The sequence below is a fragment of the Rhinolophus sinicus genome, chromosome 13 (assembly GCF_057876585.1).
Source record: "Rhinolophus sinicus isolate RSI-liver-muscle chromosome 13, RSI-T2T, whole genome shotgun sequence".
In the NCBI taxonomy this organism is placed as follows: domain Eukaryota; kingdom Metazoa; phylum Chordata; class Mammalia; order Chiroptera; family Rhinolophidae; genus Rhinolophus; species Rhinolophus sinicus.
In genome coordinates this window covers 35822307-35849843 of record NC_142513.1, presented here as the reverse complement: position 1 = coordinate 35849843, position 27537 = coordinate 35822307, and the positions used below count along the sequence as shown (strand labels likewise).

The window sequence follows — 27537 nt, the reverse complement described above, 5'->3', positions numbered from 1 at the left end:
ACTGCTGGAGTGATTAATTTAATGATTTTGAGGTGGGGAGTTTGTCCTAGATTATTCAAGTGGGTCCAATGTAATCACCAGGGTCCTAAGGGGAAAGAGGGAGGCAGAAGGGTCAGATTTAGAGAAGGAGATGTGATGACTGAAGCAGAAGTTGGAGTGAAGTGGACTTAAGAAGCTGAAAAAGGCAACAGATGGATTGATTCTCCCGTAGATTCTCCGGAAGAAACACAGCCCTGCTAATACTTTGCCTAGTGAGGCCATTTTAGACTTTCGAACTCCAGATCTGTAAGATAATAAATTTGTGTGGCTATAAGCCAGTAAGTTTGTAGTAATTTGTTACAGCAGCAAGAAGAAACTAATACATTTAGGTTAGCAAGAGTCTGCCTAGGCATCTTCAAAGTTGGATGTAAGAGGGCTTGTACTGTGTCTGCTATGTTTCTACAATCCCTGCCCTGTATGATTTCCAAATTAGATTTGAAAGGCAGAAGGGAAGCAGTTGCCATTGCACTCTGAAGGTCATGATTGTTAGATGTCATTACAAACCAGCACAGTGGGGTCTAGGAGTTCCACACTGCTTTTAGTCTCCTCTACCAACTCCTCAGACTGTTGACCCACCATTGCCCCAGGCCAACCACAGATGTTTAATGGTGGTCCTGCAGGGGTGAGAGACACAAAAGCCCAGCTTCACATTGGATTCCCACAAACCTCTATACCATCCTATTTTGTGACTGGACATGCTTTGCTTTTCAGCGTAACTGGTTTGTGACTCCTCTGAGCCTCCAACTTTCCCCCCAGACTGCATTTTCCCAGCTTCTCCCTCATGATTTACATTCTAATTCCTATAAGAAATCCCTTACACAAAAATTTATAATGGCTCTCCTTTCATGATTGATCCTGACTGACATAGAATACTTTAACAAAAGCAAATGTTAGACCTACAAAGCCAAAGAGAGAATGTGCTGACCATCAATGATACCATGGTGTGCGACAGGCCCTGGTAAGAAGCTGGCCTCTCTAGAACACATCCTTCTCTTGGGATTCTGTGGCTATAGTGGCCTGTCCACAAGTTTATACAGAAGAGGCTTGGAGGGGGAGGGGAAACAGGAATCTGTGTCCAATCTCAGCTCTGCTAGTGATTTTGGGCAAGTTGCGTAGTCCTTCTGGTGATGTTTTCATGTCCAAAAATGAAGGAGGGAGTGGTAGACTATTCACAAATATTTGGATATACTTCCTTGTTTCCCTGTCCTATTAAATGCAGATATGGCCACATGACTTGTTCTAATTGATGAAATTGTGAGGGTAAGTGATGTACAGAAGCCTTAAGAACTGCCTTTTCTCTTTCACTTCTGCTGCTGTGACAGGCAATGTTCTGTGAGAAGGAGTCTCGCCATCTGGGTCCCAGAGCGAAAGTGATGTTTAAGTAGAGCTGCAATTGCCCACGATCAACATGCAGGCTGGAAGAGAACTAAACCTTTGTGTTTGTAAGCCACTCAAATGTTAGGAGTTGCTTCAGCATGACTAGGCTATCCTAACTGATATGGTACTGAACTATATGCTCCTTCTATGTGATCTCTAATGCTCCGGTTTGTAACAAATTTTAAGATGTGTTTTTAAATTACTAATATACAGTTGATCCTTGAAAAATGTGGGGGTTAGAGGCACCAAACCCCACACATCAAAAATCTGTGTATCACTTTGACTCCTCAATCCCTTAATGACTGATAGCCTACCTTTGACTTAACTACTAAAGCCTTACCAATAACATAACAGTCAATTAACACATATTTTCTGTTACATGTGTTATATACTGTATTCTCACACTAAAGTAAGGTAGAGAAAAGGAAATGTTATTAAGAAAATCATAAAGAAGAAAAAATACATTTATAGTATTTATTCAAATAAAGTCTGCATATAAGAGGCCCATGCAGTTCAAACCTGTTGTTCAAGGGTCAACTATATATATAATTTCATTTTTTGAAAGTCCATACACACAAATAAAACAGAAGCCTAGTATATCTGCTCAAAATTAATTCACAGAACTATATTCAATAAAATAATATTTACATTGGTCCTTTGTTTACATGCCTAAAATCTATATAATACCAAATATGTCAAATGACTGAATATTAGAATAAACAGTGTGAATTAACAAAGTTAGTCAGAGCTGCACAGAAACCATTTATTCACCCTCTTACGAAAGACTAGCTAATTATTTTTTCCTTTCTACTCTTCTCTTAATATAACTTCCTGCTTTGAGCTGAAGAATTCATACTTGGGGCTTATCAACCTCAAACAATAGCAATTCAGAGACATTTAATTAACTGTGTGTTGGATAGTTGCATTTTTAAAAAATTTAGAATAGTATCTTGTTGCCTAAGAAGCAATTCACTTAAAATTGGAAAAAATAGCAGGTTAGCACTGACTTGTTTTTTAAGATAGTCATTTGGAAATTAAGATGGAAAAAAGAAAAGACAGGAACGGGGAGAGAAGAAAGAGATGTTAATAAAATATCATTGAGAACAAGGTTTTCCAAACCTTGGCAATGAATGAGTCTTCTCTAAACCTGGTATAACATTTAATTTTATTCCAAAGTCCTTCATTAAAGGTTCCAGAGAACACAGTTTTTTTTCTGTTTTTTTTCAATGAGCTTTTTTGTTGTTGCTGTTTTCTCGTTCCTTATTCTAAAATGATCAGTAATTCCAAATGTGCTACAGTCTCATTGAGGAGCATGTTGTAAAACAACACACTTTATGTTTACTCAGTGAGCATTTACACCAGGGAACATTTAAGTCTGAGACTTTCTAACCAAGGAATGAACAAAGACATGCATTATCATTTATCTAACTCCCTCACTTTCAGGCAAAGGAAAACACAGCAGGGGGATCCATTTTGAAGTGAAATTCTGCAAATCATTAAATAAACAGAACTTTAGATATTAGATACTAGATTTAGCCATATTTTGATCATCTGACCCCTACTCCCTTTTTCAGAAACCTAAAGTAGTTCCTGATTTCTTTCCAACGCAAAATTAAAATTCCAATTTCTGCCTTCCCTTATTTAAATGCCTTCTGTTCTCACAAAGTCAAAACCTCCCCCACCTTCTGTAGGAAAAACTGCATCTCACCATCTCTTTAGAATAATCATCACTTCTTGATACATACAAATGAAGCTTTCATAGATTAGTAATTCATTTATTTATCTTACACTCATTCCACAAATATTTACTGAGTGCTTACTATATGTTAGGCCATATGCTCAATTATGGATGTTAGTGGTAAGCAACACAGATCTTGTCCCTACCCTCACAGAGCTCGTGATTTGGGGAAGAAGAAAATATTCAAATAATCATACAAATATAAATATAAACTCTTCCCTGAGGAAGAGAAGACAGAGCTGAGATCCAAAGGATGAGGAGGGCAGAAAACCCTGGTGAAGAGAAAATGAAGCTCTTTCTAGACAGAGAGGGTGGCATATGCAAAGGTTCTGTGACATCAGCAAAGGTATCAAAACATAAAATGTTTAAATATAAACAAGAAGGAAAAGAGTACAGATTCATTCTTACATTCGTGTTTATCATTTGATTCAATTCACTCATTGTTTTTGGAGAAAGTATAAAACTATGTTAGGCACTCATGCTAATTAACCATATATTAAATTAACATGATCCCAATAAAAACACCAGCAAGGTCAAAGTAAACAAAATGTTGATCCCATGGAGCTTATGGAAATCACTGATGAGTGTGGCAGACAGATAAGTAATCACCAGTGGGCGTACAGCACAAAGAATGTCACACACAAACTGCGTACAGGATGCTGTGGGGACACAATGGGCCAGAAAACAAATCAGGAGTCTTCCTTCAGTTGAGTGGTGAAGGGCCAGGGGTAAGGGGCTGAGAAAGGTAATCCTGGTAGAGGGAACAGTTAGTTCATGCGAAGGCATAAAGGCACAATGACCCTCCCAGAACTTCCATGGAGGAAACATTTGTATTTGAGAGGGGGAGCAGATGAGTTAGCCAACGGCCTTATCTGAGTAGCCTAAGGTAGGGGTTCCCATATTTTTCAGTTCACAGCACCCTTAGTATCTTAGTCATTTCTTCATACTGCCCTTAGGGCAAAAGAAATGCCTAAAGGTTTGTTTCTTAAGTGGTTGGGTCCAAACAACTTAAGTATTTATGTAGTGACAACTCAGCAGCCATTTAAAAAAGTAATGCACATACATTGAAAGGAAAAATAATACTTTGATTTTACTCTTAAGCAAACATAATTATTGTTAACGGGATGGTGATCATGTTGATACTGCACAAGTCTTCAAACTTTGGAACCAGATTGGACCCTGCCACCCACATTTCCTGTTCCACATGGATTTTCACTCAGTGTTTCCTTTTTATCACAATAACAAATCAAAAACTTTGTAATAATATGGCAATATAGAAAGTAATGTTGTATGATCTAATTTTGAAACTGTGAATTGTATTGAAACTAATAGTGTACATGGTATCCAACAGACTTGAGTATCTGCATTTCTTTCAAAATTTTAAAGTATCTTGGCCCACCCCTGTGAATTTGCTATGGTGTCCTGGGTGCCTTAGTCACCAAACTTGCATGTAGTTTTGGAAACACAGACTAAGGTCATTGGGCTTCATCCTGAAAACTATGGAGAGCTCCAAAGGGTCTCTAATTAAGGGAAGAAAATTATGCTATGGTCAGGTGTTCATATGTGTTTTTGTGTGTTAAATAAAGATCATTCTGATGTGAAGTGAAAAAAGTTAAAATAAAGTTTCAAAAACCACAGAACTTCAGAGAGACCAGTTCAGTGGTTCAGCTGAGAAGTGATGGGAAATGGTAGCTGGGATAGAGCAGAGAGGACAATGGAGGAGAAGCTCTCAGCTGCCTCCTTGCCTCTGGCCTCCCCAGAGGTTCTCTGCAGACAATTCCCATCCACACTGATTGCCTCTCTGCCTGAGGATGGTCTCTGGCTTCAGATGGTGCTCACAATGCAAGGGGGGGAAGGGAGAGTAGTGGAGTACACCACCTCAAAGTAAGAACATACGAACTCAGGACATGCCACCCCAAAATATGCGACTTTGGTATATTGATTATGTTGAGCTATAGGCACTTTAAAAAACAGCAAATATAAGAGAGTCTTTTTCTGAACTCTCCATATCTACTTAAAGACAGATCCTCCAAAAGGAACTTAACAGTAATTGATCTCCTCCCAGGTAGTTTCATCAACTAGGGTGGAGGATTGACCTTTAGAAGGAACTAGAAGGTGACACCACACCCAGAAAAACTTTGTCACAAACTATTACATCTCCCACCTCTTTATCTGAGGCCCATTCATCCTTCCTAAAAACCATTTACTCTCCCTTAAGTAAGCCACTCCTTTTAGTTACTTATTGTCCCCTCAGTGTTTCCCATGTATACATAAGGTACACATGTTAATAAACTATTTTTTTTTCTCATGTTAATCTCATTTACTATAGAAATATCAGCCAAGAACTCAAGGGCAGAGGGGGAAATTATTTTTTCTTCCCTACAGGGGCAACCTTAATCAAGGAGGAGTAAGGTTGGTGGATAATTACCTTCGTCAAACAATTCTAAAGTGGGTTCTCCATAGTTTCTCAGAGATTCCACAGCTAGACTTCCCCAGTTACCATTAGCAATAATATGCTTATTGACACACTCGTTATAGGTTTTCTTCCATCCCATCTTATTTCCATACCCCTTCAAGGTGCTTCCTGGAAAAAATGAACTCCCCAACAAATTCTTTGGACCTAGATAGTGTCTGCTTTAGGGAGAACACAATGTAAGACAGCAGGAAGGTCAGGACAGATATTAGGGAGGTCAAATGGACTGCAACAGATGATTCACTGGAAGGGAAGCAGTGAGGCAGAGAAAGCTAGAATGACTCCTGGATTTCTGGATGCGTATCAGGATTCAAGTCAGTGACAAGACAAAGACACTGGATATGGGAAGGCGTTCAAGCAGGTTGTCCTAGACACACTGAGATGGAGGGGGACTGTGGGACATGCAACTGAATTTTCCATCAAGTAGTTGAATATATAGTTATGAAGATTAAGAGAAAGGTCTTAGCTGGAGCTATGATTTGGGAATCAGGGACATGTAAGTAATAATTGAAGCCCCAACACCACCAAAATGTTGGGGTTTGATTGACACTGCTAAGGAAAAACATGTTGCTATCCAAGAAGAGCCAAGGGTGAACAAGGTACAAGGGCTCAAGCCAGAGAGATGTGCAACAACATCGATGGACCTAAAGGGCATTATGCTCAGTGAAATAAGTCAGACAAAGACAAATACTGTATGGTCTCAATTATATGTGGACTCTAAAGAACAGAATAAATGAACAAACAAAACAGAAACAGACTCAGAGACGCCGAGAACAAACTGATGGTTGCTAGATGGAAGGGCACTGGGGGGATGGGTGAGAAAGGTGAAGGGATTAGGAAGTATGAATTGGTAGTCAGAAAATAGTCATGGGGATGTGAAGTACAGTATGGGGAGTGTAGTCAATAATGTTGTAAAGATTATTGGTGTTAGATGGGTACTGGACTCAAGTTCTGTACATCTCTCCTGTGCCTTCTATTCTTTAAAATAAATTCTTCTTTGTGCAGTGTATAACTCTTCTACAAAGCTCTTCACAACAAGGGTCCTGAGTAGCATAAGCCCTCTGTGTGAATTTCCCCATGACTGGACCTAAAAATGATTTCCATGCAGACCCTCTTTATCCAGTTACAGACACTGAGGCCTGTGTTCTTCTCTATGCAGTGGCATGGATTTCTGAATATAATTTAGGTTCTATGGAACTTTCCAATTTAATTTGATTCTTACAAGCCTCTAGTATAGGCAGGGCAGGGTTTTGAAATTACTTTTTACTTGAGATAGAATTCATGCCATAAAATTCACCATGTTAAGGTATGCAATTAAGTGGTGTTTTGTTTGTTTTTTTAGCATCTTCACAGAGTTGTGCAAGCATCATAATTACCTAATTCAAGAATATTTTTATCATCCCCAAAAAGGACCTCTGTACCCATTAGCAGCTACTCCTCATTTCTCCCTCGTCTCCTAATCACAACCCCTGGCAACCACTAATCTACTGTCTATCTCTATAGATTTGCTCATTCTGGACATTTCATATAAATGGAACCATATCATGTGGTCATTTACAACTGGTTTCTTTCACTTAGCATAACATTTTCAAGGTTCAGCCATATTGTAGCATGTATTGTATTTCATTCTTTTTATTGTTAAATAATATTTCAATGTATGGATGGACCATACTTTGTTTATCCATTCATTAATTGATAAGCATCTGGTTGTTTGCACTTTGGGGCTATTATAAATAATGCTGCTATGAACTCTTGTGTACAAGTTTTGTATGGACATTTTTTCAGTTTTCTTGGGAATATACTAGGAGAGGAATGGCTGGGTCATATGGGTAACTCTATGTTTAACTTTTCAGGAACTGCCAAACAGTTTTTCATATCAAATGTGCTCTTTTACTTCCCCACTGCAATGTATAAGGGTTTCAATTTCTCTATATCCTTACCAACACTTATTGTCCATTAATAAGATTAAGGGCAGATTTTATTATCCCCATTTCACAGATAAAGAAAAATGGGCCTACACAGGAATTAATTAGAAAGGTCAAGACTCAAATATTAGTTTTCAGATTCTTAGGTCAGCTTTCTTCCTGTGACACCGCAATGTTATTCTGAAACCATATCAAACATCAAGGTATTATAAAGGAATAAAATGAATCCCTAAAAAAAAATTCAGATGTGATAACTCAGAGAAGTGATGTGGATTTAACACACACACACAACACGTACACACACATCAAACATGCACACTACACACACACTCACATCATGTAAGTGTACCCATTCATCATGTTACTGGTTTAATGACACACTCAACAGAATATCAATGTACTAGTGAGAAGCTTTCGAAGTTGAACTTATTTATACAGTGTTTCCCGAAATAAGACCTAGCCGGACAGTCAACTGCAATGCGTGTTTCGGAGCAAAAATTAATATAAGACCCAGTCTTATATTATGTTAGATAAGACAATGTTTTATAGCAAAATAAGACCAGGTCTTATATTAATTTTTGCTCCAAAAGATGCATTAGAGCTGATTTTCTGGCTAGGTCTTATTTTCGGGGGAAACATGGTAGTAATATCTTTGACATTGAGAGAAGATGACCCATTAGCATTAAAAGCATACATCTTTGTAGTTCCTGAGATTGATTTATGTACAATTCTAGCCTGTACAGACCTGAACACTTCTATTCATGCTATCAGATCATGGTTATTCTAGAAAGAGTAACTGTATTGTCTAAAGCTGAAGTGTCCAATTCTTCAACTGCTTCTTAAATTTTTCCAAATCACACTATCTGTAAATTGTCTCTATAGTTTGGGTCCTTAGGAAAATACATGTTTGAAGCTTGGGCATTGATTTGAATATTTCTGTCAAACTTGTCAAAATTGGAAATGCTGTCACACAGGTTGTATGAATAGAATAATAAAATTGACTGTGCATGGCCCCCAAATTAGTCCATGACATTTTTTTCTAATGGAAATAATATAAACACATTTTGAGTGCCGTAATATCATCCTCCTCACTTGTCATAGGCAGTGGATTAAATATATTTTCTTGTTTAAAGCAATAGAAGAGTGTTAATGCAATATGTCAGAAGCTTTGCAGTAAATGAAAATTTCCCAGGAAGGCAGCTGAGATCGAATTTTTAGAAAGTTCCCTCCCTTTGTTTAAAAACAGTATTAATGTGGGAAAAAAATGAAGGCATGAAATATAATAAATATGGAATTATCCATTTCAGATGCATCTTCTCCACGTCTCATATTAACACTAATATAGTGCATAGTTAAAGCACATTTATGATATTACATTTTAAGCAAGTCTATGATATTACGTTTTTGTGATACTGCCACAAGTACATAATACTATGGTGAGTTCTGCTGAGCTTGAATTTGAAATAATTCTGCTTTTGTGTTGCCATTACATGAACAATAATAAGACACCTTAATATTGATACATAATATATCTTTTTTTTCTAATGTTTATAGCATGAACAGATAAACAACAGATGTTAACTAGTAGAAAAGGGAAGAAAAGAGATAAGACTTGCTCCAAAGAATAAACACTGTGTGACATTGAAGGGCAGCTAGCCTTCCTTCCCTCTGACCTTAAGTCACAAATACTCATGAATATACATGATTGGAGTAGTGACAATTGTAGTTAATCAGATAAGCAAATTTTAATGCACGCACATACATGAAATTGGAAGCAGAAGTTGACAGAGCAGTTACTCTTCTCTGAAAGGCATAATCAAGATCCCTTACTTTATGCAAACTTAGTGCAGAGACATTTCTTTGCCCTTTGCAAGAGGAAGTTAAATTCAAATTTAGCTGGCCCTTTTGCATGTATTTTGCAGCACTGTGCTAGGCTCTTGTGCATTAGTCTCCGAGGTATTAGATTCAAAATAATTTAAAAATAATGTAACTATTGTACAAGCTATTACGGTCACTTCTGTAAGGATTGGGAGGCCATTTCTGGAAGTCCAGTGCTCTGCGCTATGTTCTCCCCTGCCCGCACCACTAGTGCAGGGTCACCCATCAGGCAGAGAAGCATGTGTAGGTGGGGCGCATGCTGGCAAAGCAGAGAAACCAAAATGTGTCTAGAGCATCTGTGTGAAATAACTTGCTTTCTGGTATTTCAATTTAAAAGAAAAATATAGTTATCATTGGGGGGAAACCAGAATATTACTAGGCTTCCTTGCATTGTTTTCCACTGTGCAACATTGTTTTCATTTTGAATTATATTTACTATGTCTAGAATCTCTAAAGGCTCTATCTATGAAACTTTATATCTAAAATTGACAGCACTTGAACATTTTTAAAATAATTTTAGGGATTGCATCTATGATTACTTTATATATACATATAGTATTAAATATATATGGGTGCCAAAAAATTTATATACATTTTAGGAAATGAAAAACTGTATTAAAATTATAATAGTCAATATATACTGATAACAAAAGATGAATACAAGTCATATGCATATTTTTTGGCACCCCTGGTATATACATATATGTGTATATATATATATATATACATATATATGTATATATAAACATATTATTGTAGTGACTGACAAATGAGTGTAGTTTCAACATCAATGCTGTTTGATGTTTTCATTTACATTAACAAATAAGACAAAAGCAAAATAATAAAGACATATGTCAGAACTTCACTTACTTGTCAATAAGTGAGCAGATTCTATGCTGAATAAAACAGTAGTTTTCAAATACTAGAGGAACAGTTCTGCAATTTCTTGTGGAATTCATAAGGTAACAGCTATGGGCACAACACATTTTTAAGTTTAATCAGCTTTATTAACATTTTTTATCACTTTCTTAAGTTAAGACAACCAACAAAATAATAACTGAGCCCTCAGAGAGTTTGTTCATTTCTGTGGTGCAAATACTCTCACCCTGACCAATTTAAAACTTTATGTGATACCACTGAACATGGAATTGGGAAGTGGTGCACAGTAGCTCATCACTATAGTATTTCCACCATACAGTTACAGTAGACAAAAAGAAACCCAAGGACATAGATAATAGTAAAATGTAATAAAATGATTAGGTAGTATTGTATGTTGAGAATGCATTTCCTTTGTGTTTAATGTAATTTATTTAATTGTAAGTTTAAATGATTTAATTTTTAATAAAGGCTATGTTTTAACGATTGGCTCACATTCATGAAATTGTAATGATCAGTTTTTAGAAGCAAGTATTAGCTGGCTCTACTGTGCATATATATATATATATATATATATATATATATATATATATATATAAAATTTAAGACATGCAGATATTGACCTATGTGTGTATGTATCTACATCTATATCTATATCTATATCATCTATATCATCTATCTATCTATCTATCTATCTATCTATCTATCTATCTATCTATCTATGTATTTTATTCCTGCAAATGGACCAAACAACAAATGAAAATACGGAATCGAAGGGAATATAAGTGCATGTACTAGGAAAGGACTGTGTCAGTTCCACGGACAAATGAAAACTCTCTCCTGCAGTTACATCATCTATACATGGTTCAAAATGATTATGCAACTGACCAGTAAACATGTAATCCTCGGCTTACTACACTTATCATTCACTTTCCTAAAATAAGCAGAGTACAGCAGAACCTCAAATAATGTCGTTTATTTATAACACTGATGAGATGCTATAGGAATTTAACTACTGTTTATATAGATAAGCCTATGGTAAAACTGATTACATTATACATTGTTTCTCTCAAAGTCGCAGAACCTATCAACGATGTTAAGTAAGGATTTACTGTATTTTGCCTCAATTCCTATTTTGCTAGAGCCATTAGATTTTAAAATCCTACCCAAGAGTTAATACATAACTATTGACTAAATTGGGCTGTGGAACAGGACAAAGCTCAGATTCTCCTAGCTGCTAGAAATGTTGCCGTCAGATAGCCCTCCCCAGAAATTGCCCTTGACTGAGAAGAGCTACTTATCCCAAGGTCATGCCCTTCCTGGGTGCAGCCTGCAAACTAATGACTAATTGGCATTGGGAGTGTAACGGTCTAGACTCCTCACTCCAACTTGGAACAATTTTGAAGGGCCGTCTCAGCTTCAGAACTCCACATAGGATCAGCAGATGCATCAATGAGACTGTGGAGCTCCTTGATTTCTCCCTCTGCTCTATTCTACCTCCTCTTCCCTTCTATGGATGACCATCACAAAAGCACTTCCTTATTAAGCTCCTGAATGCTCAACTCCATCCCAGAGTGTTTCTTGGGAAACATAACCCGCAACAATTAATCAGAAACACCACTGTGGAATAATAAAACCTGTCAGCAGATATCTTTAATTTGAAAAACACAATGTTATCTCTATTAGTTTCTTATTTAAAAAAAAAAAATTAACATTGTAAATTATTTATTGTTTCTTAGTCATTTCTTAGAGACCACAAGTATGAACTAAGAGGAGGTAACACTTCTCAACTAATTCTAGGATACCCAAACCAGACAAAGACACCACAATAAAACTATAGACTGATACATCTAATGAATATACATACAAAAATCCTCAAAAATTATTAGGAAAATGAATCCAACAACATAAAAAGAATTACACCCCAAGAATAAATGAGATTTATCCAGGGAATATAAAGCTGGTTTAACATTAAAAACAACAACTAATGCAACATACCATATAAAATAGAAATGAAACAAACAACGTTTCCTTGTCTTATTTTTCTGAATGTGCTTCATTTGGGGTTTTCCTGATGGTTTCTCATGACTGGACTGGGGTTATACTTTTGTGTGTGTGTGTGGCAAAAATACAACATCAATGATGGAGTGTCCTTCTTGGTCCATCATATCAAGAGGCTCATGATTTTGATATGTCTTATTATTGGTGATGTTAATCTTGAAATTATTCAATGTGGTATCTACTGGATTTCTCCACTATAAAATTAATATATTTATTTAGTATTTAATACATGCCTCAAGGGTTCTAATTATGGTTTTGTCGATGGAAAAAAAAAAAAAAAAAAAAAACATATCTTAGCTTCTTGCATGAACATGGACCCGATAAAGAAATGGTTCTATTTTAAGCAGTAGAACATATTACTTATTCTTTATTCATACTGCTAACCACATTCTCATGTGACCCTGTCTCCCCATGGTAGCCAAATACCCAAGAAATTTGAAGCATTTGGCATGGATTCTAGCTATTCCTTTTTATAAGGAAAATACAACTAATTCTATTTTTTACATTAAAAACATCAAATTCTTGAAAATTTTCTGTGGATTTTCATTGTTTTTTAAGACTTCATGTCGGTTTGTTTTACTTGTTCCTCCAAATTTCTGATCAATTCATCAGATTGCCCAACAAAACCTCATCTTCAGGAATAGCTGCTATGCTTTCTTTACAGGACTAGTCATATAATCATCTATCCATATGGACGTGTGTTAACTGACAAATGTTATTACCATTTCATAGAAGTGCCATTTGCTGGATCTATACTCAGCTCTACTACCTTCTTAACATTTAAAAGATTTAAGAATCACATAAATAAGGTAAAAATACAATAGTAGTGAGATAATTTCCCAAGAATGTAATAATAATAAAAGTACAGCATCTAGAAATGTTATGAAACCATCTAATAATAATAATAATGAAAATTACTACCAGTAGAATTTCAGCTCCATGAGGACAAATATATCCCAAGTACTTGGAACATAGTAGTTGCTCAATGTTTACCATTTTGGACCTTATTGGACAAATTACCATTTTGGACCTTACTATTCAGTCTTCTAAGCACTTTATAAATTTTGTTTTATTTTAGCTTCATGAAAATCCTAGGATGTTCATACTATTATCATTTATTACTTTTTAAAATTTTTAAACATTTATATGTGTTTTGTGATGGACATTTTTAAACACACACAAAAATAGAGAAAATAGTATAATAAACACCCACATCCCTATTCATCCCTTGTTACAATAATCATTTACTGATGAATATCATCCCTTTTTATTCAAAAGTATAATATATTTATTGTATTGTTTGAGACTAGTCTTCTATAGAAGAAAAGCAAATAGGGTGTATGAAACTTACATGTTAAATAATGATAATTACTAAGAAAGTAGGTTTTTGAGATATAGGTAGGATTTACAGGATGTGTTAAGTACAGTACTAAATTAATAACCTCTAAGATACAAGGCACGATAAAAGGGATGAGACAAACAAGAGTGTTATCTCTAAATAGAAAGAGATGGCAAGACCAAATCATGAGCACGGATTATGCCACTACTAGGGCCACAGCAATGTGATCCCTAAAGTGACCTCCCATCATTGTCTCATTTGGCCCTACATCTCTCTGACTTAGAAATACAGATAAAACCCACTGCTGTTCACTAATTGATGAGCTACCAGCCAGGCACTCCTGTCCCTGTGTCTTTCTGATAGAGCCAGTATGTGTTGTTGGCCTCAAGTACTTGCCAACTGCCATGTTGCCTTGTTAAAACCTCAGCTGTGGTCCTCATACCCACACCATCTGCAAGAAGGCTGAGATGGCAGAGAGAGAAGGCATGGGAACATTGTGTAACCAGAAATCATGTAGGCAGCCCTTCCACTCTTTGTCACCCTGCCCAACTGTGTTAACCCAACCCTCTCTGTTCCCTGTTTGTGTGTTTTGTGTGTTTTTTTTCCCCTTGATTGGATAAATATGCAAGTCATGACTTAATTTGGTCTGTAAACTTTTCTGTTGTATACCCTCTGGGATAGTTTACCTGCTAGTATACTTGCAGCAAGGACATTTCCCAAAGGAGGGGCTGAAAAGAGATGGAGAGACTACACTAAATTACTTAGCTCACAGTGGCTAAAAGCTCGGTGGTTAATATATTGCTGCACTTAAGCCATAATTATAACCACAACGCTACACTATTTCCATGAGACACCTACCGATCAACTATTTTACCTTTTACACACTTTAAAAGTGTGTGTGTGTGTGTGTGTGTGTGTGTGTGTTCAAAAACAAATGAAGATAGTTAGGGTGTGGCTTGGACCCAATCTGTAACACACTTTCTGTTAAAAATAATAATAATAGTAATCCTCTTTGCAACTCTACTGAATTATACATAAACAAGACTAGAGAGCTTTCTTGATACAGATTTATTTTTATTTAAAAAATTTTATTCGTTTTATTTGTTTTGCCCTTTTAGTCTCTCAGTTCAACAGCTTGAGAATAGCTTAGATTCTATACATTGAAATCGCTCTTCTAAAAAAAAAATCTGAACATTTGCAACAAGCAATGCACCTTTTAAATCCAATGCCTTCGTGCTAGACTATTAACCCTCCAGATATATGCCAAAATTGTCCCATTGTTCAAATCTAATGGCAGGCTTGGGACTCTGTGGTCCATGTTTTGAATTGACTATTTCCTCATGATACAGTGATCTAATAACTGCTGCTCGGTCAGGGAAGAATAAAACACTCAAGATGAAAGCTTGCGTTGCATGTCGTTTACTGTTTCTATACAAATTCCACTGTAATATACTTTCTTTGACAGTGTGCAGGGCAGTGTTGTAGAAACCAGTAATGATTTTCCTGGGACTGTTCTCTAGCCTGATTAAAGAACTGAAAATAATTAATTTGAAAAATCTGGCTAAATTGAGATGTTTTATACTATCATTTTAAATATACTTTCCTTGGTCTTTGCTATTAGAGTTACTTGAGCAGAATGTACAAGTGACTAAAAATAATGCTTTCAAACTATAGATGAGATGAAGCAAAAAGTGTTAGACAGTCCTATAGAAAGAATTGTTCATAATCATATTGTAAGATCTTTGGCAAAAATGTGTGATAACATAGTTCCTAAAATGGTAAAAGAAGACATAATTTGAAAGAATCCTTATATTGGAAAAAAAAATCAAAGGTAACCTCCTAATCAAATTGTTCAACTCAGTATGTATCTTCTAATTGATGAACGATTTTAATACATCCCACCTTGGGTGACCAACTCTTCTGCAGTTTGCACGATGAGTCAAAGTTTAGTATTATGAGATGTTGAGAAAAAAATTCAACCGAAGTGACACAATATTGTGATACTATTTCTCCACAACTTAAGCATTACATTCACTTTTATCATTCCATGCATTAGATAGGATATAACACCAGTTACATTAATTATCATCCTTATGACATCTATATTACATTATACTTAATGAAGCAGGTAATTTGGATGCCTGGCTTCAAGAATAAAAATCTTTGGACAACCTGTGTTCAACATATTGCCCTATCAGAAACTCAGTTTGACTTAAACCAATGTTTCTCAATTCAATCACACCCAGCATTCCTTTCTTGTAATAAATACTTTGTAAAGCCCTCTGACTATGCTGAAATGACATCTATAAATAGTACAACTCACCTATATACATGAAGCAGAAAGTGTCAGGGCCCCACCCATATCTTCCCAGAACTCATCATTCCAGTACAGGTCATGCCTACCTACAGCCTCCTCCAGCAAACACCTTCAATGGACTCTGCCTAAGGGCTTTCTCTCAGCCTGGACAAGGAGCAAACAAGAAATGCTGGGGAGTTAATGCCCAGGAGCAATCCTCAGCCAACAACAGGGGGAAATTGAAGATAAATAGCTCAGTTCGCCTCATCCCTCAGATGGGACAACTCCTAGGCATGTTCTACATGGTTCCCTAGAGCTCCTCAGCAGACTGAGCCCCAGCTGTCCACAGTGGTGCCTAGCTTGATAATGACTCTTGGCTGCCTTCCCTTCCCCTTCTCACTTCCGCATGCCTCTTCCAGTGCTTCCCGTCTCAGTCCCCGAAATAAAGCACTGGCACACAAAACTAGTCTCAGGGTCTGCTTCCAGGGGAACCCAAACCAAAACAATACATCAATTTTTAAAAATCAATATATTGCCATAAGTATAGTAGAAAAGAGATATGAAAGGAAAGTGACAGAATCAAATCTGTTTCAATGTGTAAAGACTCAGGCATGACGACATGTTGCCTACAGCAAGGCATAATGAACTAAGAATCACATAATGAAGTCATTAGACAGTTGCTTCCCTGCATGGGCTCAGCATGAAGAGGACATCTGCAAGTGCAGATGTAAACAGGTGTGATGTATTGCCAACTACCCTAAGCAGCATGGCCATTGGTGCCATGATTTTCTCAGGCACACCTGGTAAAATTATCAGGAAATGAAACACAAGCTTCCCTTAATTTTCATGGTAGTTCAGTAATTTATGGAGAGAAAAATGTCTTTCTATGTACCCTGTTGTTTATAAATAAGTTTTTACTTATATGACTGTCCAGAAAAAAACATAAAAACATTTTGTGGGATAAGGGACAGTTTCTCAATGTACACCTGGTCAGCTCACGTGATGCAACCTCCCTGGCCCTAGCCACAGAATGCTAGTGGCACAGCAGAGGAGAGGAAAGAGGAATCACACAGGGGCCCGAGCCGCTGGATGTAGACTTCCTCAGTCTAATCCCCACCTTCACTTTTTGTTAGAGGTAAGACCTTAAGTAATTTACTTACCATCATTCTGGTTCATATTCCTCATCTGTAAAGTGGAAGAAACCACATTCTCTAACTCAAGACTGTTTTGAGATTAAATTAGTAAAACACAGTGCCTAGCACAAACTGAGGGTTCAAAAATGTTAGCTATTCCTATTACTATATTTCGTGGCTAAATGGCTGATCTCTAACTCAGATCATCTCTCTGATGTGGCCCCCGGAAGACACAAGCTGTGCAGTACATAAAAACACAGGTTTAAGTGTATGGGGGCAGAGCCCCAGAAAGTAGTTTCCAGGCTCTCAGCCTCACATAGACAGGTGCTGGCTCAGGTAGTAAATGGCCATCAACTGTGATTGCATGGCCATCAGCTGTGGCTAGTTGGCCGTCAGCTGTAACCAGTGAGCCATTGGCCACTAATATAACTGCTGTGGCTGTGCTAGCAGAGAGAAGGAGAAAAGAGAGAAGAATGGGGGCCTAGCAAGAAGATGGCGGCTGGGCTGGCAAGCATGGATGGCGGTTTGCGGACAGTGTGGACCCAGCCTCCATTGAGAGTATAGTGCCGCCAGAGAGAATATGGTGGTATGACTCCCCTACCTATGGCTCCGTGGGTGTTCCTTTTTGGCCTCACCATATCCTGTGTTCTTGTATGGGGAGTGGGAGCAGAGACCCCGCAGGCCTCCCCGCATGACAAATGGCGCAGCGAGCAGGGTATGGTGCCAGCCAAAGCTCTCCAAAGGACGGTGGAGCAGTTTGTGTGTATGAACACTCAGTCTCTGGAAGACCAGGAGGAGCAGCTGCCGGAGAGCTGGACCCCCGTGGAGGGGTGGGAAGATGTGGACGTTTCTCCCACCAGCACAGGAAAAGCCATGCAGCTGCTGCAGAGATGGAGCCCCATGGAGAGGTGGAAAGATGTGGACGGTTCCCCAACCAGCACAGGCCGGAGAAAGCAAAGGTCGTTGCAGCCCTGTGGGCCGGGAGGTTCCTGCTCGGGCAGCCCGGATGCAGGACTTGTAGTCCCAGGAGGTAACGCTTGCTGAGTCCTCCGTGGGAGATGAGGGTGAGGTCAAGGTCGTCCCTCACCCCCAGGACAGCCCTGGCGAATGACTATGGACTATGGGGAATTGCCTTCCATCCCTAATTTAATGGACAGCTTGACTGTTTGTTTGGGAACATACCACCATGTAGTGGAACTGGGGGATATTTGTTTTTGTGTCTTGACTGGCCACCATTGAGAATATGTAAGCACCTTGATTGTGAGTCGCTATTGTTCCAGCAGGGTACCCTGAAAGGCACAGAGAGAGTGGCAGAGCCCTGAGAGCCCTGGCTGAGTCCAGGAAGTCGGGCTGTGCCCTGAAGATGCCCTGGCTGTGCCCAGGAAGTCGGGCTGTTCCCAGAGGAAGACAGGTGGTACCCTAAGAAGTCCAGGAAGTCTGGCTGTGCCTAGAAGTACTGGTGGTGCCCTGAGAAACCCTGGCTGTGTCCGGGAAGACAGGTGGTACCCTAAGAAGTCCAGGAAGTCTGGCCGTGCCCAGAAGTACTGGTGGTGCCCTGAGAAACCCTGGCTGTGTCCGGGAATACAGGTGGTACCCTAAGAAGTCCAGGAAGTCTGGCCGTGCCCAGAAGCACTGGTGGTGCCCTGAGAAACCCTGGCTGTGCCCAGAGAGCCTGGCTATGTCCAGGATATTGCATTCACCCCCAGGCTCCTCGCACAGGTCCCCTCGCGGAAGACGCTTGTCGCGTAGATTGTGAGGCGAGAGCCTGTAGGGGTGGAGTGTGGGGGCAGAGCCCCAGAAAGTAGTTTCCAGGCTCTCGGCCTCACATAGACAGGTGCTGGCTCAGGTAGTAAACGGCCAACTGTGATTGCATGGCCATCAGCTGTGGCTAGTTGGCCGTCAGCTGTAACCAGTGAGCCATTGGCCACTAATAATAACTGCTGTGGCTGTGCTAGTAGAGAAGAGAGAGGAAGAACGGGGGCTAGCAAGAAGATGGCGGCTGGGCTGGCAAGTGTGGATGGCGGTTTGCGGACAGTGTGGATCCAGCCTCCAGTGAGAGTATAGTGCCGCCAGAGAGAATATAGTGGTATGACTCCCCCATCTATGGCTCCGTGGGTGTTCCTTTTTGGCTTCACCATATCCTGCGTTCTTATGTGGGGAGCGGGACCAGAGATCCCGCAGGCCTCCCCGCATGACAAACGCTAACCTGATGGAAGTATTATTACAGATTTTGTACCCCCAATGCCCGATTAAGAGATTGTCTCACAGCGGTCTCTGGTCCCGCTCCCCACATAAGAACGCAGGACATGGTGAGGCCAAAAAGGAACACCCATGGAGCCATAAGTACGGGAGTCATATCACTATAGTCTCGCTGGCAGCATCCGCCTCTCTGCAAGTCACAATCTACAATCCGCCCTTGCTAGCCCCCATTTTCTGCTAGTATAGCCATGGCAGTTATATTAGTGGCCAATGGCTCACTGGTTACAGCTCACAGCCAACTAGCCACAGCTGATGGCCATCCAATCACAGTTGATGGCCATTTATTACCTGAGCCAGCACCTTTCTATGTGAGGCCGAGAGCCTGGAAACTGCTCTCTGGGGCTTTGTCCCCACAGAGATCTTTTAAAGGTGAGTGTAAGGAAGAAGAGGAAGGAAAAGTCTTGATTTAGTCTCTCTCCGGCCCCCACACCTCTTTAACTAAATCAATGAAACACAGGCAGCTAGCTAGAGAATTTGAAGAACAAATGAGGTGATGTATAGGAATGCACTGTTGTAGACTATAAAGTGAAGCTCAGTGTAAAAGTGCTTTTGTTCTTGTTGTTTATTATTAGTATCATTAGTCACATTACTTTTAGAACCCCAGCTAGAAAACAGACAGACTTAGCATCATCCTCTGTAAATGAGATAGCTGAGAACCAAGACTAGATATTGCCTAAAAAGAAATGAGAAAAGGTGAAACTGAAGGCTCCACAGAAGAGGGAACTTTGAGATGAAGAGCTGGCTGGGCAATGGTGATATCAACTTAGGCAGAGGAGTGGAGGTAACAAATTAAAAGGTCATATCTTTTCTAATGCCAGAGAAGTCTTCTTGAAGGACGGACTGCACTGATTGATGTGGCCTGTAATGGAAACTCAGATAATGAAATAAAACCAACATTTAAGAATTTCAGGCTGAGAATTCATTGCCATGGCAACCTATCAGAAGGGAACTTGTAGAAAAAAATAAGATTCACTTGACTACACCTTAAAATGCAAACCTTCACTACAGTGAAACAATTAAATGCAGAATTCCAAAGTTACTTATTACCAAAATGCCTAAAGGTAGCACTGAATTTGTAGGTCTACCATCTCTTCCATTGGGAGCTTTTACTTCTCAAAGTCTATGACTCATGGAGCAAACATCATATAGCTTTGAGGAATCTCTGTTGGTGTTGGATGTTTCCTACCAGTGAAGATTTACAATGTTGTTTTTTTCATTCAATAAATAATCTAGCATAACACTCACATGACAATCACACTGGTCCACACCATTTAAATAAATGTCTAACTTTTAGTCTGTCCATAATCACATAAAACTAGCAAATTCATATATTAATTATTAGTTATACTTTTTATAAGGAAATGATTTTAACATAAATAATACCTGGTTTATATTCAGCTTATGATCATTTTATAAAAACATGTATTTATTATTATATGTTCTCACTCAAAGAATGTCAAACTGAATTCACTATATTTTGTCACCTGGTGATAATGGATACAGCATTACTATTTCTGTTTACCAGCCCTTGCTCAATAGGAATTTTGCTTCCCTGTCTCAACCCTACACTCACCCTGAGGTTTCACCAAGATTTTCACCAGTATGAATGACTTCCATTTGTATGTTTCAGATAATATACATGCAAGAGGATATTCTGTACATGTATCATCCCCCTCCAATTCCACAACATCCTTTTAACTTTCTCAGGACACAATATTGTCCCAGAAATCAAAATAATTTGGTTGCTTATTTTTACTAGCCTGATTATTCGTTTCTTAAGTCACATGGGTGAGAATACTGTGGATCTAAGACCTCGGTCTATTTTTTGACATCTACCTTTATCTTTCCTAAAGCCTTAGTGAGAAAATTTGCACTCTCCTTGACTTTTCTTTCAATTTTTTTTCCTATTCCCATTTCCAGTTCATTGTATTTCTAATTATGCCCTACGTGGTGCCTTACAATTTGCCTATACTGAAATCAACATTCTCAAGGTTGTCAAGAATGTATAGAAAAGTAAATTTGCATATATTTCAATTTTGTCCAAGAGGAACTCAACATTGGAGAAAAATATTTGAATTATATTGGAAGTAAGTTGGAAGGAATAAGATATTTGCACAAACTAGTTTTAGGAAGCTTGGAATATTATCAGATTTTTTATTGGAACAAGAATCATGATTAAAATCCTAAATTTAAACATTCCTTGATATTAATAAAGCTGGGCTAATTAATAATTCATAGAAGAGATGTGCCACTGTAAAATGAACCATTAGATGTATTGATTAATTTATTTTATTATTTTACAATCTAAAGCAAACATAAGAGTATACATTGAAAAAAAGCCACAAAAATAAATGGATAGAAAAAAATGGTAAGGAAATTTTCTTCCTAAATTAACAAAAGGAATATTATTTTTTCATAAGGAAAATTTTACCCACAAATGTCACATTCAATGACCAAATAACTACCTTATTTCTAGATAGTTATGTGTGACTGTCATTTTTAACACCTCTCTATTTAAAAAGTATCTCCTTTTAGCAAAAATAAGATGTAAGTGAAATTTATTTGTACCCCACTCTATTTTCTGTTTCTTCCAACTTCCCTCAGACTCCTTTTAAATTTTCCTCCTCCCTCAGGCTGGGGTACTTAGTACTTTTATCATCCTCTAATTTATCCTGCCAAAGTAAAAAGTAATTTGATAAATTCCTTAATATGAAGGTATTAGAAAATTAATTATCTGCTGATCTCATGAGTATTTGCATTTTAAAGGAAAACTGCAGAGAAAGAATATGCCTGACCATCATAAATTAACATTAATTATGGAATTTCAGGCATTTGTGGGAAGAAATTTAAAAGTGATGAGAGAACAAGAGAGCACTCTCAAATCATAAAATGGTTGACATGATATTGTCTATTTATTTGTCTGGATGGTCAGGAGATGGAAGCAAATTGTATATTTCAAGATAACCATTATATGCCCTGGGTCTTAGAGGATACCTAAATATATCTTAGTAAATAGTAGATATTATTAATATTTATCAAATAAATAAATGATCACACTATTTGTTTTATGTCCAATAAAAAGTTGAAGAATGCATTCTTTTAAAGAAATTAGCATAAAGTAGTTACCTCTGACACCTTCTGCTGTGATCCCAAAGCTTTCAGTTTAACTTTGGCAGGAAAGTGGTGCCCATCAAATATTTCATTTATTCATGGGCATTTCCCTGTCCCCCTTGCAGGTAGGCAGGGCTATTGCATAGTTCTGGCCAATAAAATGGGAGCATAAATAATGTGTATCACTTCTAACCTGAGACAGTAAAAAGTTCATGCATGATTTTGCAAAATCTCTGTTCTGTGGCTGAGGAGGTTGTCAGTTCCAGGTAGTAAAACTATGAGATGATGGACCATCCATAACCAGGATGTCTGAAAGAAGGTCACTGAGATTTTGATGTTATTTGTAGTTGCAGCACAGTCTAGCTGTTCTGTGATCCAGAACAATAGAGTAATACATTCCCATTATGGCATTTACGATATTGGTTTATAGCTACTTTGTTACATATCTGTTACCCCATCTTAACTCATTACTTCTTATTTATTTTTGTACCTTTGTTGTAAAACAAAACCTAGTTGGAGAAACCATAATGCTGTGGGAATATTTTTTGAAAAGTTAAAAATTAGATTATAAATTTAAGACAGTTCCATGTGGTGACAAGATTAGTATGATTTAATCCAATCCAATGCAACTACTGAGTAATAAAAGTCTTTACTAACAATTGTCATCCCCAATAAATTTAAAAAAATAAATAAAAATAAAAATAATTTCCGTCCAAAGAAAAAAAGTCTATGGTATGCTCTGTGCTGTCAATACAGACATTAGTTGGTAATATTAACAATGATATTACTGATTATTACAAATGAGACACTATTAATAGTTTTCAGCAATATTAATAGTATTAATTACCTAAATACATATTTTATGAGATACGAAATTATATTATTGGTCTCAGTCCCCAGTTCCTGGCACAGAGCTCCCTTATAATTCCCTAAGTTATAAGAGCACTAGGAGCATCTTTTGTTCTAATGAGACAACTCTGGTGGGCCTCTGGAGACCTCTTGATGGGCACTGGTTACCAAAAAGACAAAGCCATGGTTTGAAGCTTGGAATTTTCAGACCTACTTCTCATCCTCTAGAGAGGTGTGAGGGTCTAGACATAGAGTTAATGATTGGCCATCCCTATGTGAGGAAGCCTCCATAAAATCCCAATAGTATGGGGTTTGGAGAGCTCTCAGGTTGGCAAACACATCCAACACTGCGCAGGTAATATGCCTCAACTCCTTGGGGACAGAAGTTCCTGTGCCCAGGATTTTCCTAGAGTGCACCCTATGTATCACTCCATCTGTCTCCTTTATCATATTCTTAAATAAACTGGTAAATATAGAAAATGAGTCTGTGAGCCATGCTAGCAAAAAATTGAATCTGAGAACAGGATCATTGGAACCTCTGATTTATATCCAGTTGATCAGAAGCACAGTTGATAACCTCTGCTTGTGACTGGCATCTGAATGTGTGTGTGTGTGTGTGTGTGTGTGTGTGTGTGTGTGTGTGTGTATGCACTCTTGTGGGACTGAGCACCTAATCTTTGGGATTTGATACTATCTCTGTGTAGACAGTGTCAGATTGTGTTAAATTGTAGGACACCCAGCTAGTGTTGCAGAGAATTGCTTGGAATGGGAAAAAATCTCCATACATTTGGTGACTGACTAGAAGTGAAATGTTTTGAGTGAGTAGTAAAGGAGACTCACAATAAAGAAACACAAAGTAGGGAAGAATAAGTGTTTTTTTTCCCCAACACAGGAAGAAGAAAAAAATGAATTTTTTCTTTACAAATATACTAATTGAATACTTTATAATAATTTATTTCTGGTTTAGAAACATAAAAAATGATATGATAATGTCTAGAGGTCTGGTTTTCAAAATAGATATCAAAGCAAGAATGATCTCCATCTCCTAAATTTGTCAAATCATAAAATACGAAAATAGCTTATACTTGAAGTAATATTGCCAAATACTTTTATAGATAATTACATTTTTTTTCAGTTAACTTATATCTATTATCTCAACTGACCTCCATAATCGCCCCATGAGTTAGGTCTGAGCTAAGAATGATAATTTACCAATTATTTGTATGTAGAAACTGAGTCTACAAATATTGATATGACGTCTCCATGATCATACAGTGATAATTGGTAAAACAAACACTAAACCACTCTGGTATAAGGGTTTATGAGAAATTTTTTTAACATGTATATAAATGAGCCCAAGTTAAGTTTATTTTCTATCTTAATAAGCAGGCTTTTAATATCAACCCTCTCTCCACATCTACTGTGATAAGTTTATAAAGTACAAGCTATTACTATAAAACACATATCCAGTCTTCATCACGTTTCTAAGAATTTTTGATTCCCCCCCCAAATAATGAAGATCTGATGGCATTAGCCTTATTATTTTTTGAATACTGCTTAAGAACATGACATTCCACATAAAGTAAAAGCTTGTTTCCTCCTTCAAGAACAAAAAGAAAGGAAGGAAGGAAGGAAGGAAGGAAGGAAGGAAGGAAGGAAGGAAGGAAGGAAGGAAGGAAAGAGAGGGAGAGAAGGAGGGAGGGGAAGGAAAGGAAAGAAAGGAAAGAAAACATTCTTCCTTTTTATGGAGAAAAGACAAGACATTTGATGGTGACTTCAGTTAACCATGCCAGAACATGGAGATTAATTTAGCTGGACATTTTGTTTCACATTTTGCACATATTTTCCATCTCCATTTTTATTTACTAATATTGGAATAATTTCAGTTTAGCACCACCTGTTAATTTTATCCAAATAACATGTATACCCTCAAGATCAGCAAAAAAGACATTAAGGTAGACCTAATTCCAATTCCACAATGACGAGATATTGCTTCAGTCCATCTGTAGGCCATCTTATAAGAGTTAATTTAACTTAGTCCATAAGTATTCCTTTCCTTACCTAATAATTGCAAATAGTGTAACAGTAGATATGATTTCTCTAATATAATCAGAGTTAGGGATGTTTCTTTTTCCTATTAAAAGAATGGGTGCCATTTTTACACTGTTTCTAATGGATTAATCACATCTTATTTATTTGCTTAAGAAAAATCATTAGAGATGCCAGGGAATTCATTAGCAAATTCTCTTGAGGTCTCAAAGTCCATATTTCCCAGGTTTAAAACTTCTATACATAACTATTTTTCCAAGCACTTCAGCTCCAAGCCTTTTTAATCAATAAGCCATATTGACAAAATTTTAATTATTCCCTGAATGTGCACACCTGTTTTGATTTTCCTTATTTTTCTACAGAGAACAAAAGTATCCAACTGGTTTAGTAGTTTGCTTTGCTCTTTTCTCTTTGAACTTGAGCTTTCTCCTCTAAGACAGAACAGTCTTATAATACTTATTGATTCATTTGCAAAGAGAAAAAAAAATTAAACATCCAAGAATGAAATAAAATATCCAGCTCTGTTAATAATTATGCAAAGGTTTAAAAGGCTGTATAATAAGTTTATAAGAAAATTTTCTTATTCTAAGCAAACTCAGCGATGTACATTGAAAAAGTCATTTCATAATTATAATTATGCATGAAAAGTACGGCAATGACCAAGTATATCTAAATGTGTCTGATTCTCAATGCTTCTTCATGAAAATAATAAACCTGCCAATTTTGTGAACTCCCAAGCAATACTGATTCATTCCACCTTCTAAGAAGTCAAATGTTTAACTATCTCCCTGCCCCACAGTTTCATCAAGGCTATATGAAAAAACACAAAGGATTCTGCACAAATTAAGTCACTATTGAGTACTTACACTCTCATTTTTTCCTAATTTTATTTTCCTAGTGTAATTGAGATGTAATAAACACAGTACATGTTGTAAAAGAAAAGCAGGTGAATAAATACCTTCAAATCGCGCTAGAGAAGATTCTCTTTCATCTCAACTTACTGGTAAAGAAATAGATTAGATCCACATTTTTCTGCATTCTCTCTGTCTGAATTGATAAAACTTAGAAGGAATGTGGCATACCCAACTACAGAGTATTAGTTTAGGAAGAGGAAAATGAATCTATAAGAATAACAACTGTCAAGTAAAAACACACACACTTTCTTCAAAAGATAATAGCAAAATGAGAGAAGAAAGTAGATGAGATGTTTCCAGTTTGGGGATTCTAAATTGTTCATGATGTTTTAAATCCCAAAACATCATGAACAATTTTGCAAATATTTAGTGCATACAAAAGAGTAGAGTCATGATAACCAACAGACTGCATCACTTACTAAGATCCTTAAATTTCATTTACAGAATTTTGGAAATGGTTGGACAAGATTGATTTCCAAAATATAAAGTCTGAAAAAGAATAAGAAATAAGGAACATAAATGTACTTACAACTGATCGGATGTTATTTTCTTTCACCAACTTCAGAGATGATTTATAGCAATTTGCAAGGTCTTCCTTGTGGGAACCATTAATATGGCCTCTTGCTATTGGCCCTACAGTATGGATGACATCTGTAAACGCAAAAGGAAGAAAAAAATAATATAAGCTAGGTATTTTTTACTTTTCACATAATTGGTGCTTTATTTATTTTAGGTGTTTGTGTTGGAGCCTGGAGACAAGCAAACTAAGAAATACTGATGATGTAAATACTTCTTTGGTAAAATATTTTAGATAGCACAACCTCGTAAAAGTAGGCAGATTCCAAGGAAGGTGATAATTGTGAAAAGGAATCCCCTACCAATAAATTGTTCCATTATTATTGGTCAGATCCAGATTAAACAGATTATAATATGTGATGTGAATAATTGGCACCCTGGCAAAAGACAAAACCTTGGTGGGAAATAAATTAAGAAATAATTGCCTGAAAAATAAGCATTCTAAATTGACTTGGGAAGGAAGAACCAATGCTACACATTATTTGTAAATAAGATAATGTTTCAGGCATTATACACAATAAATAAGGACACATTTCTGAAAATATGCCAAGAGAATTTATAATAATCAGTAATAAACCTAAAAGAAATAATGTTAAAGCATCCCCACCAATTTTAAAGTGCAACCTACCAATTCTCCTATACAT

General features: G+C 37.3%; 1 protein-coding gene across 6 annotated transcripts in view; it reads right to left on the bottom strand.

Moving 5' to 3' along the window:
* MACROD2 (mono-ADP ribosylhydrolase 2) overlaps positions 1-27537 on the bottom strand; it is a 2124656-nt gene that overhangs the window by 814099 nt on the left and 1283020 nt on the right. For all 6 annotated transcript variants that reach the window (XM_074317443.2, XM_088789270.1, XM_074317442.2 and 3 more), the window contains exon 6: positions 26847-26968. In XM_074317443.2, coding sequence (XP_074173544.2) covers positions 26847-26968 — 122 coding nt within the window. The remainder of the gene's footprint in view (positions 1-26846; positions 26969-27537) is intronic.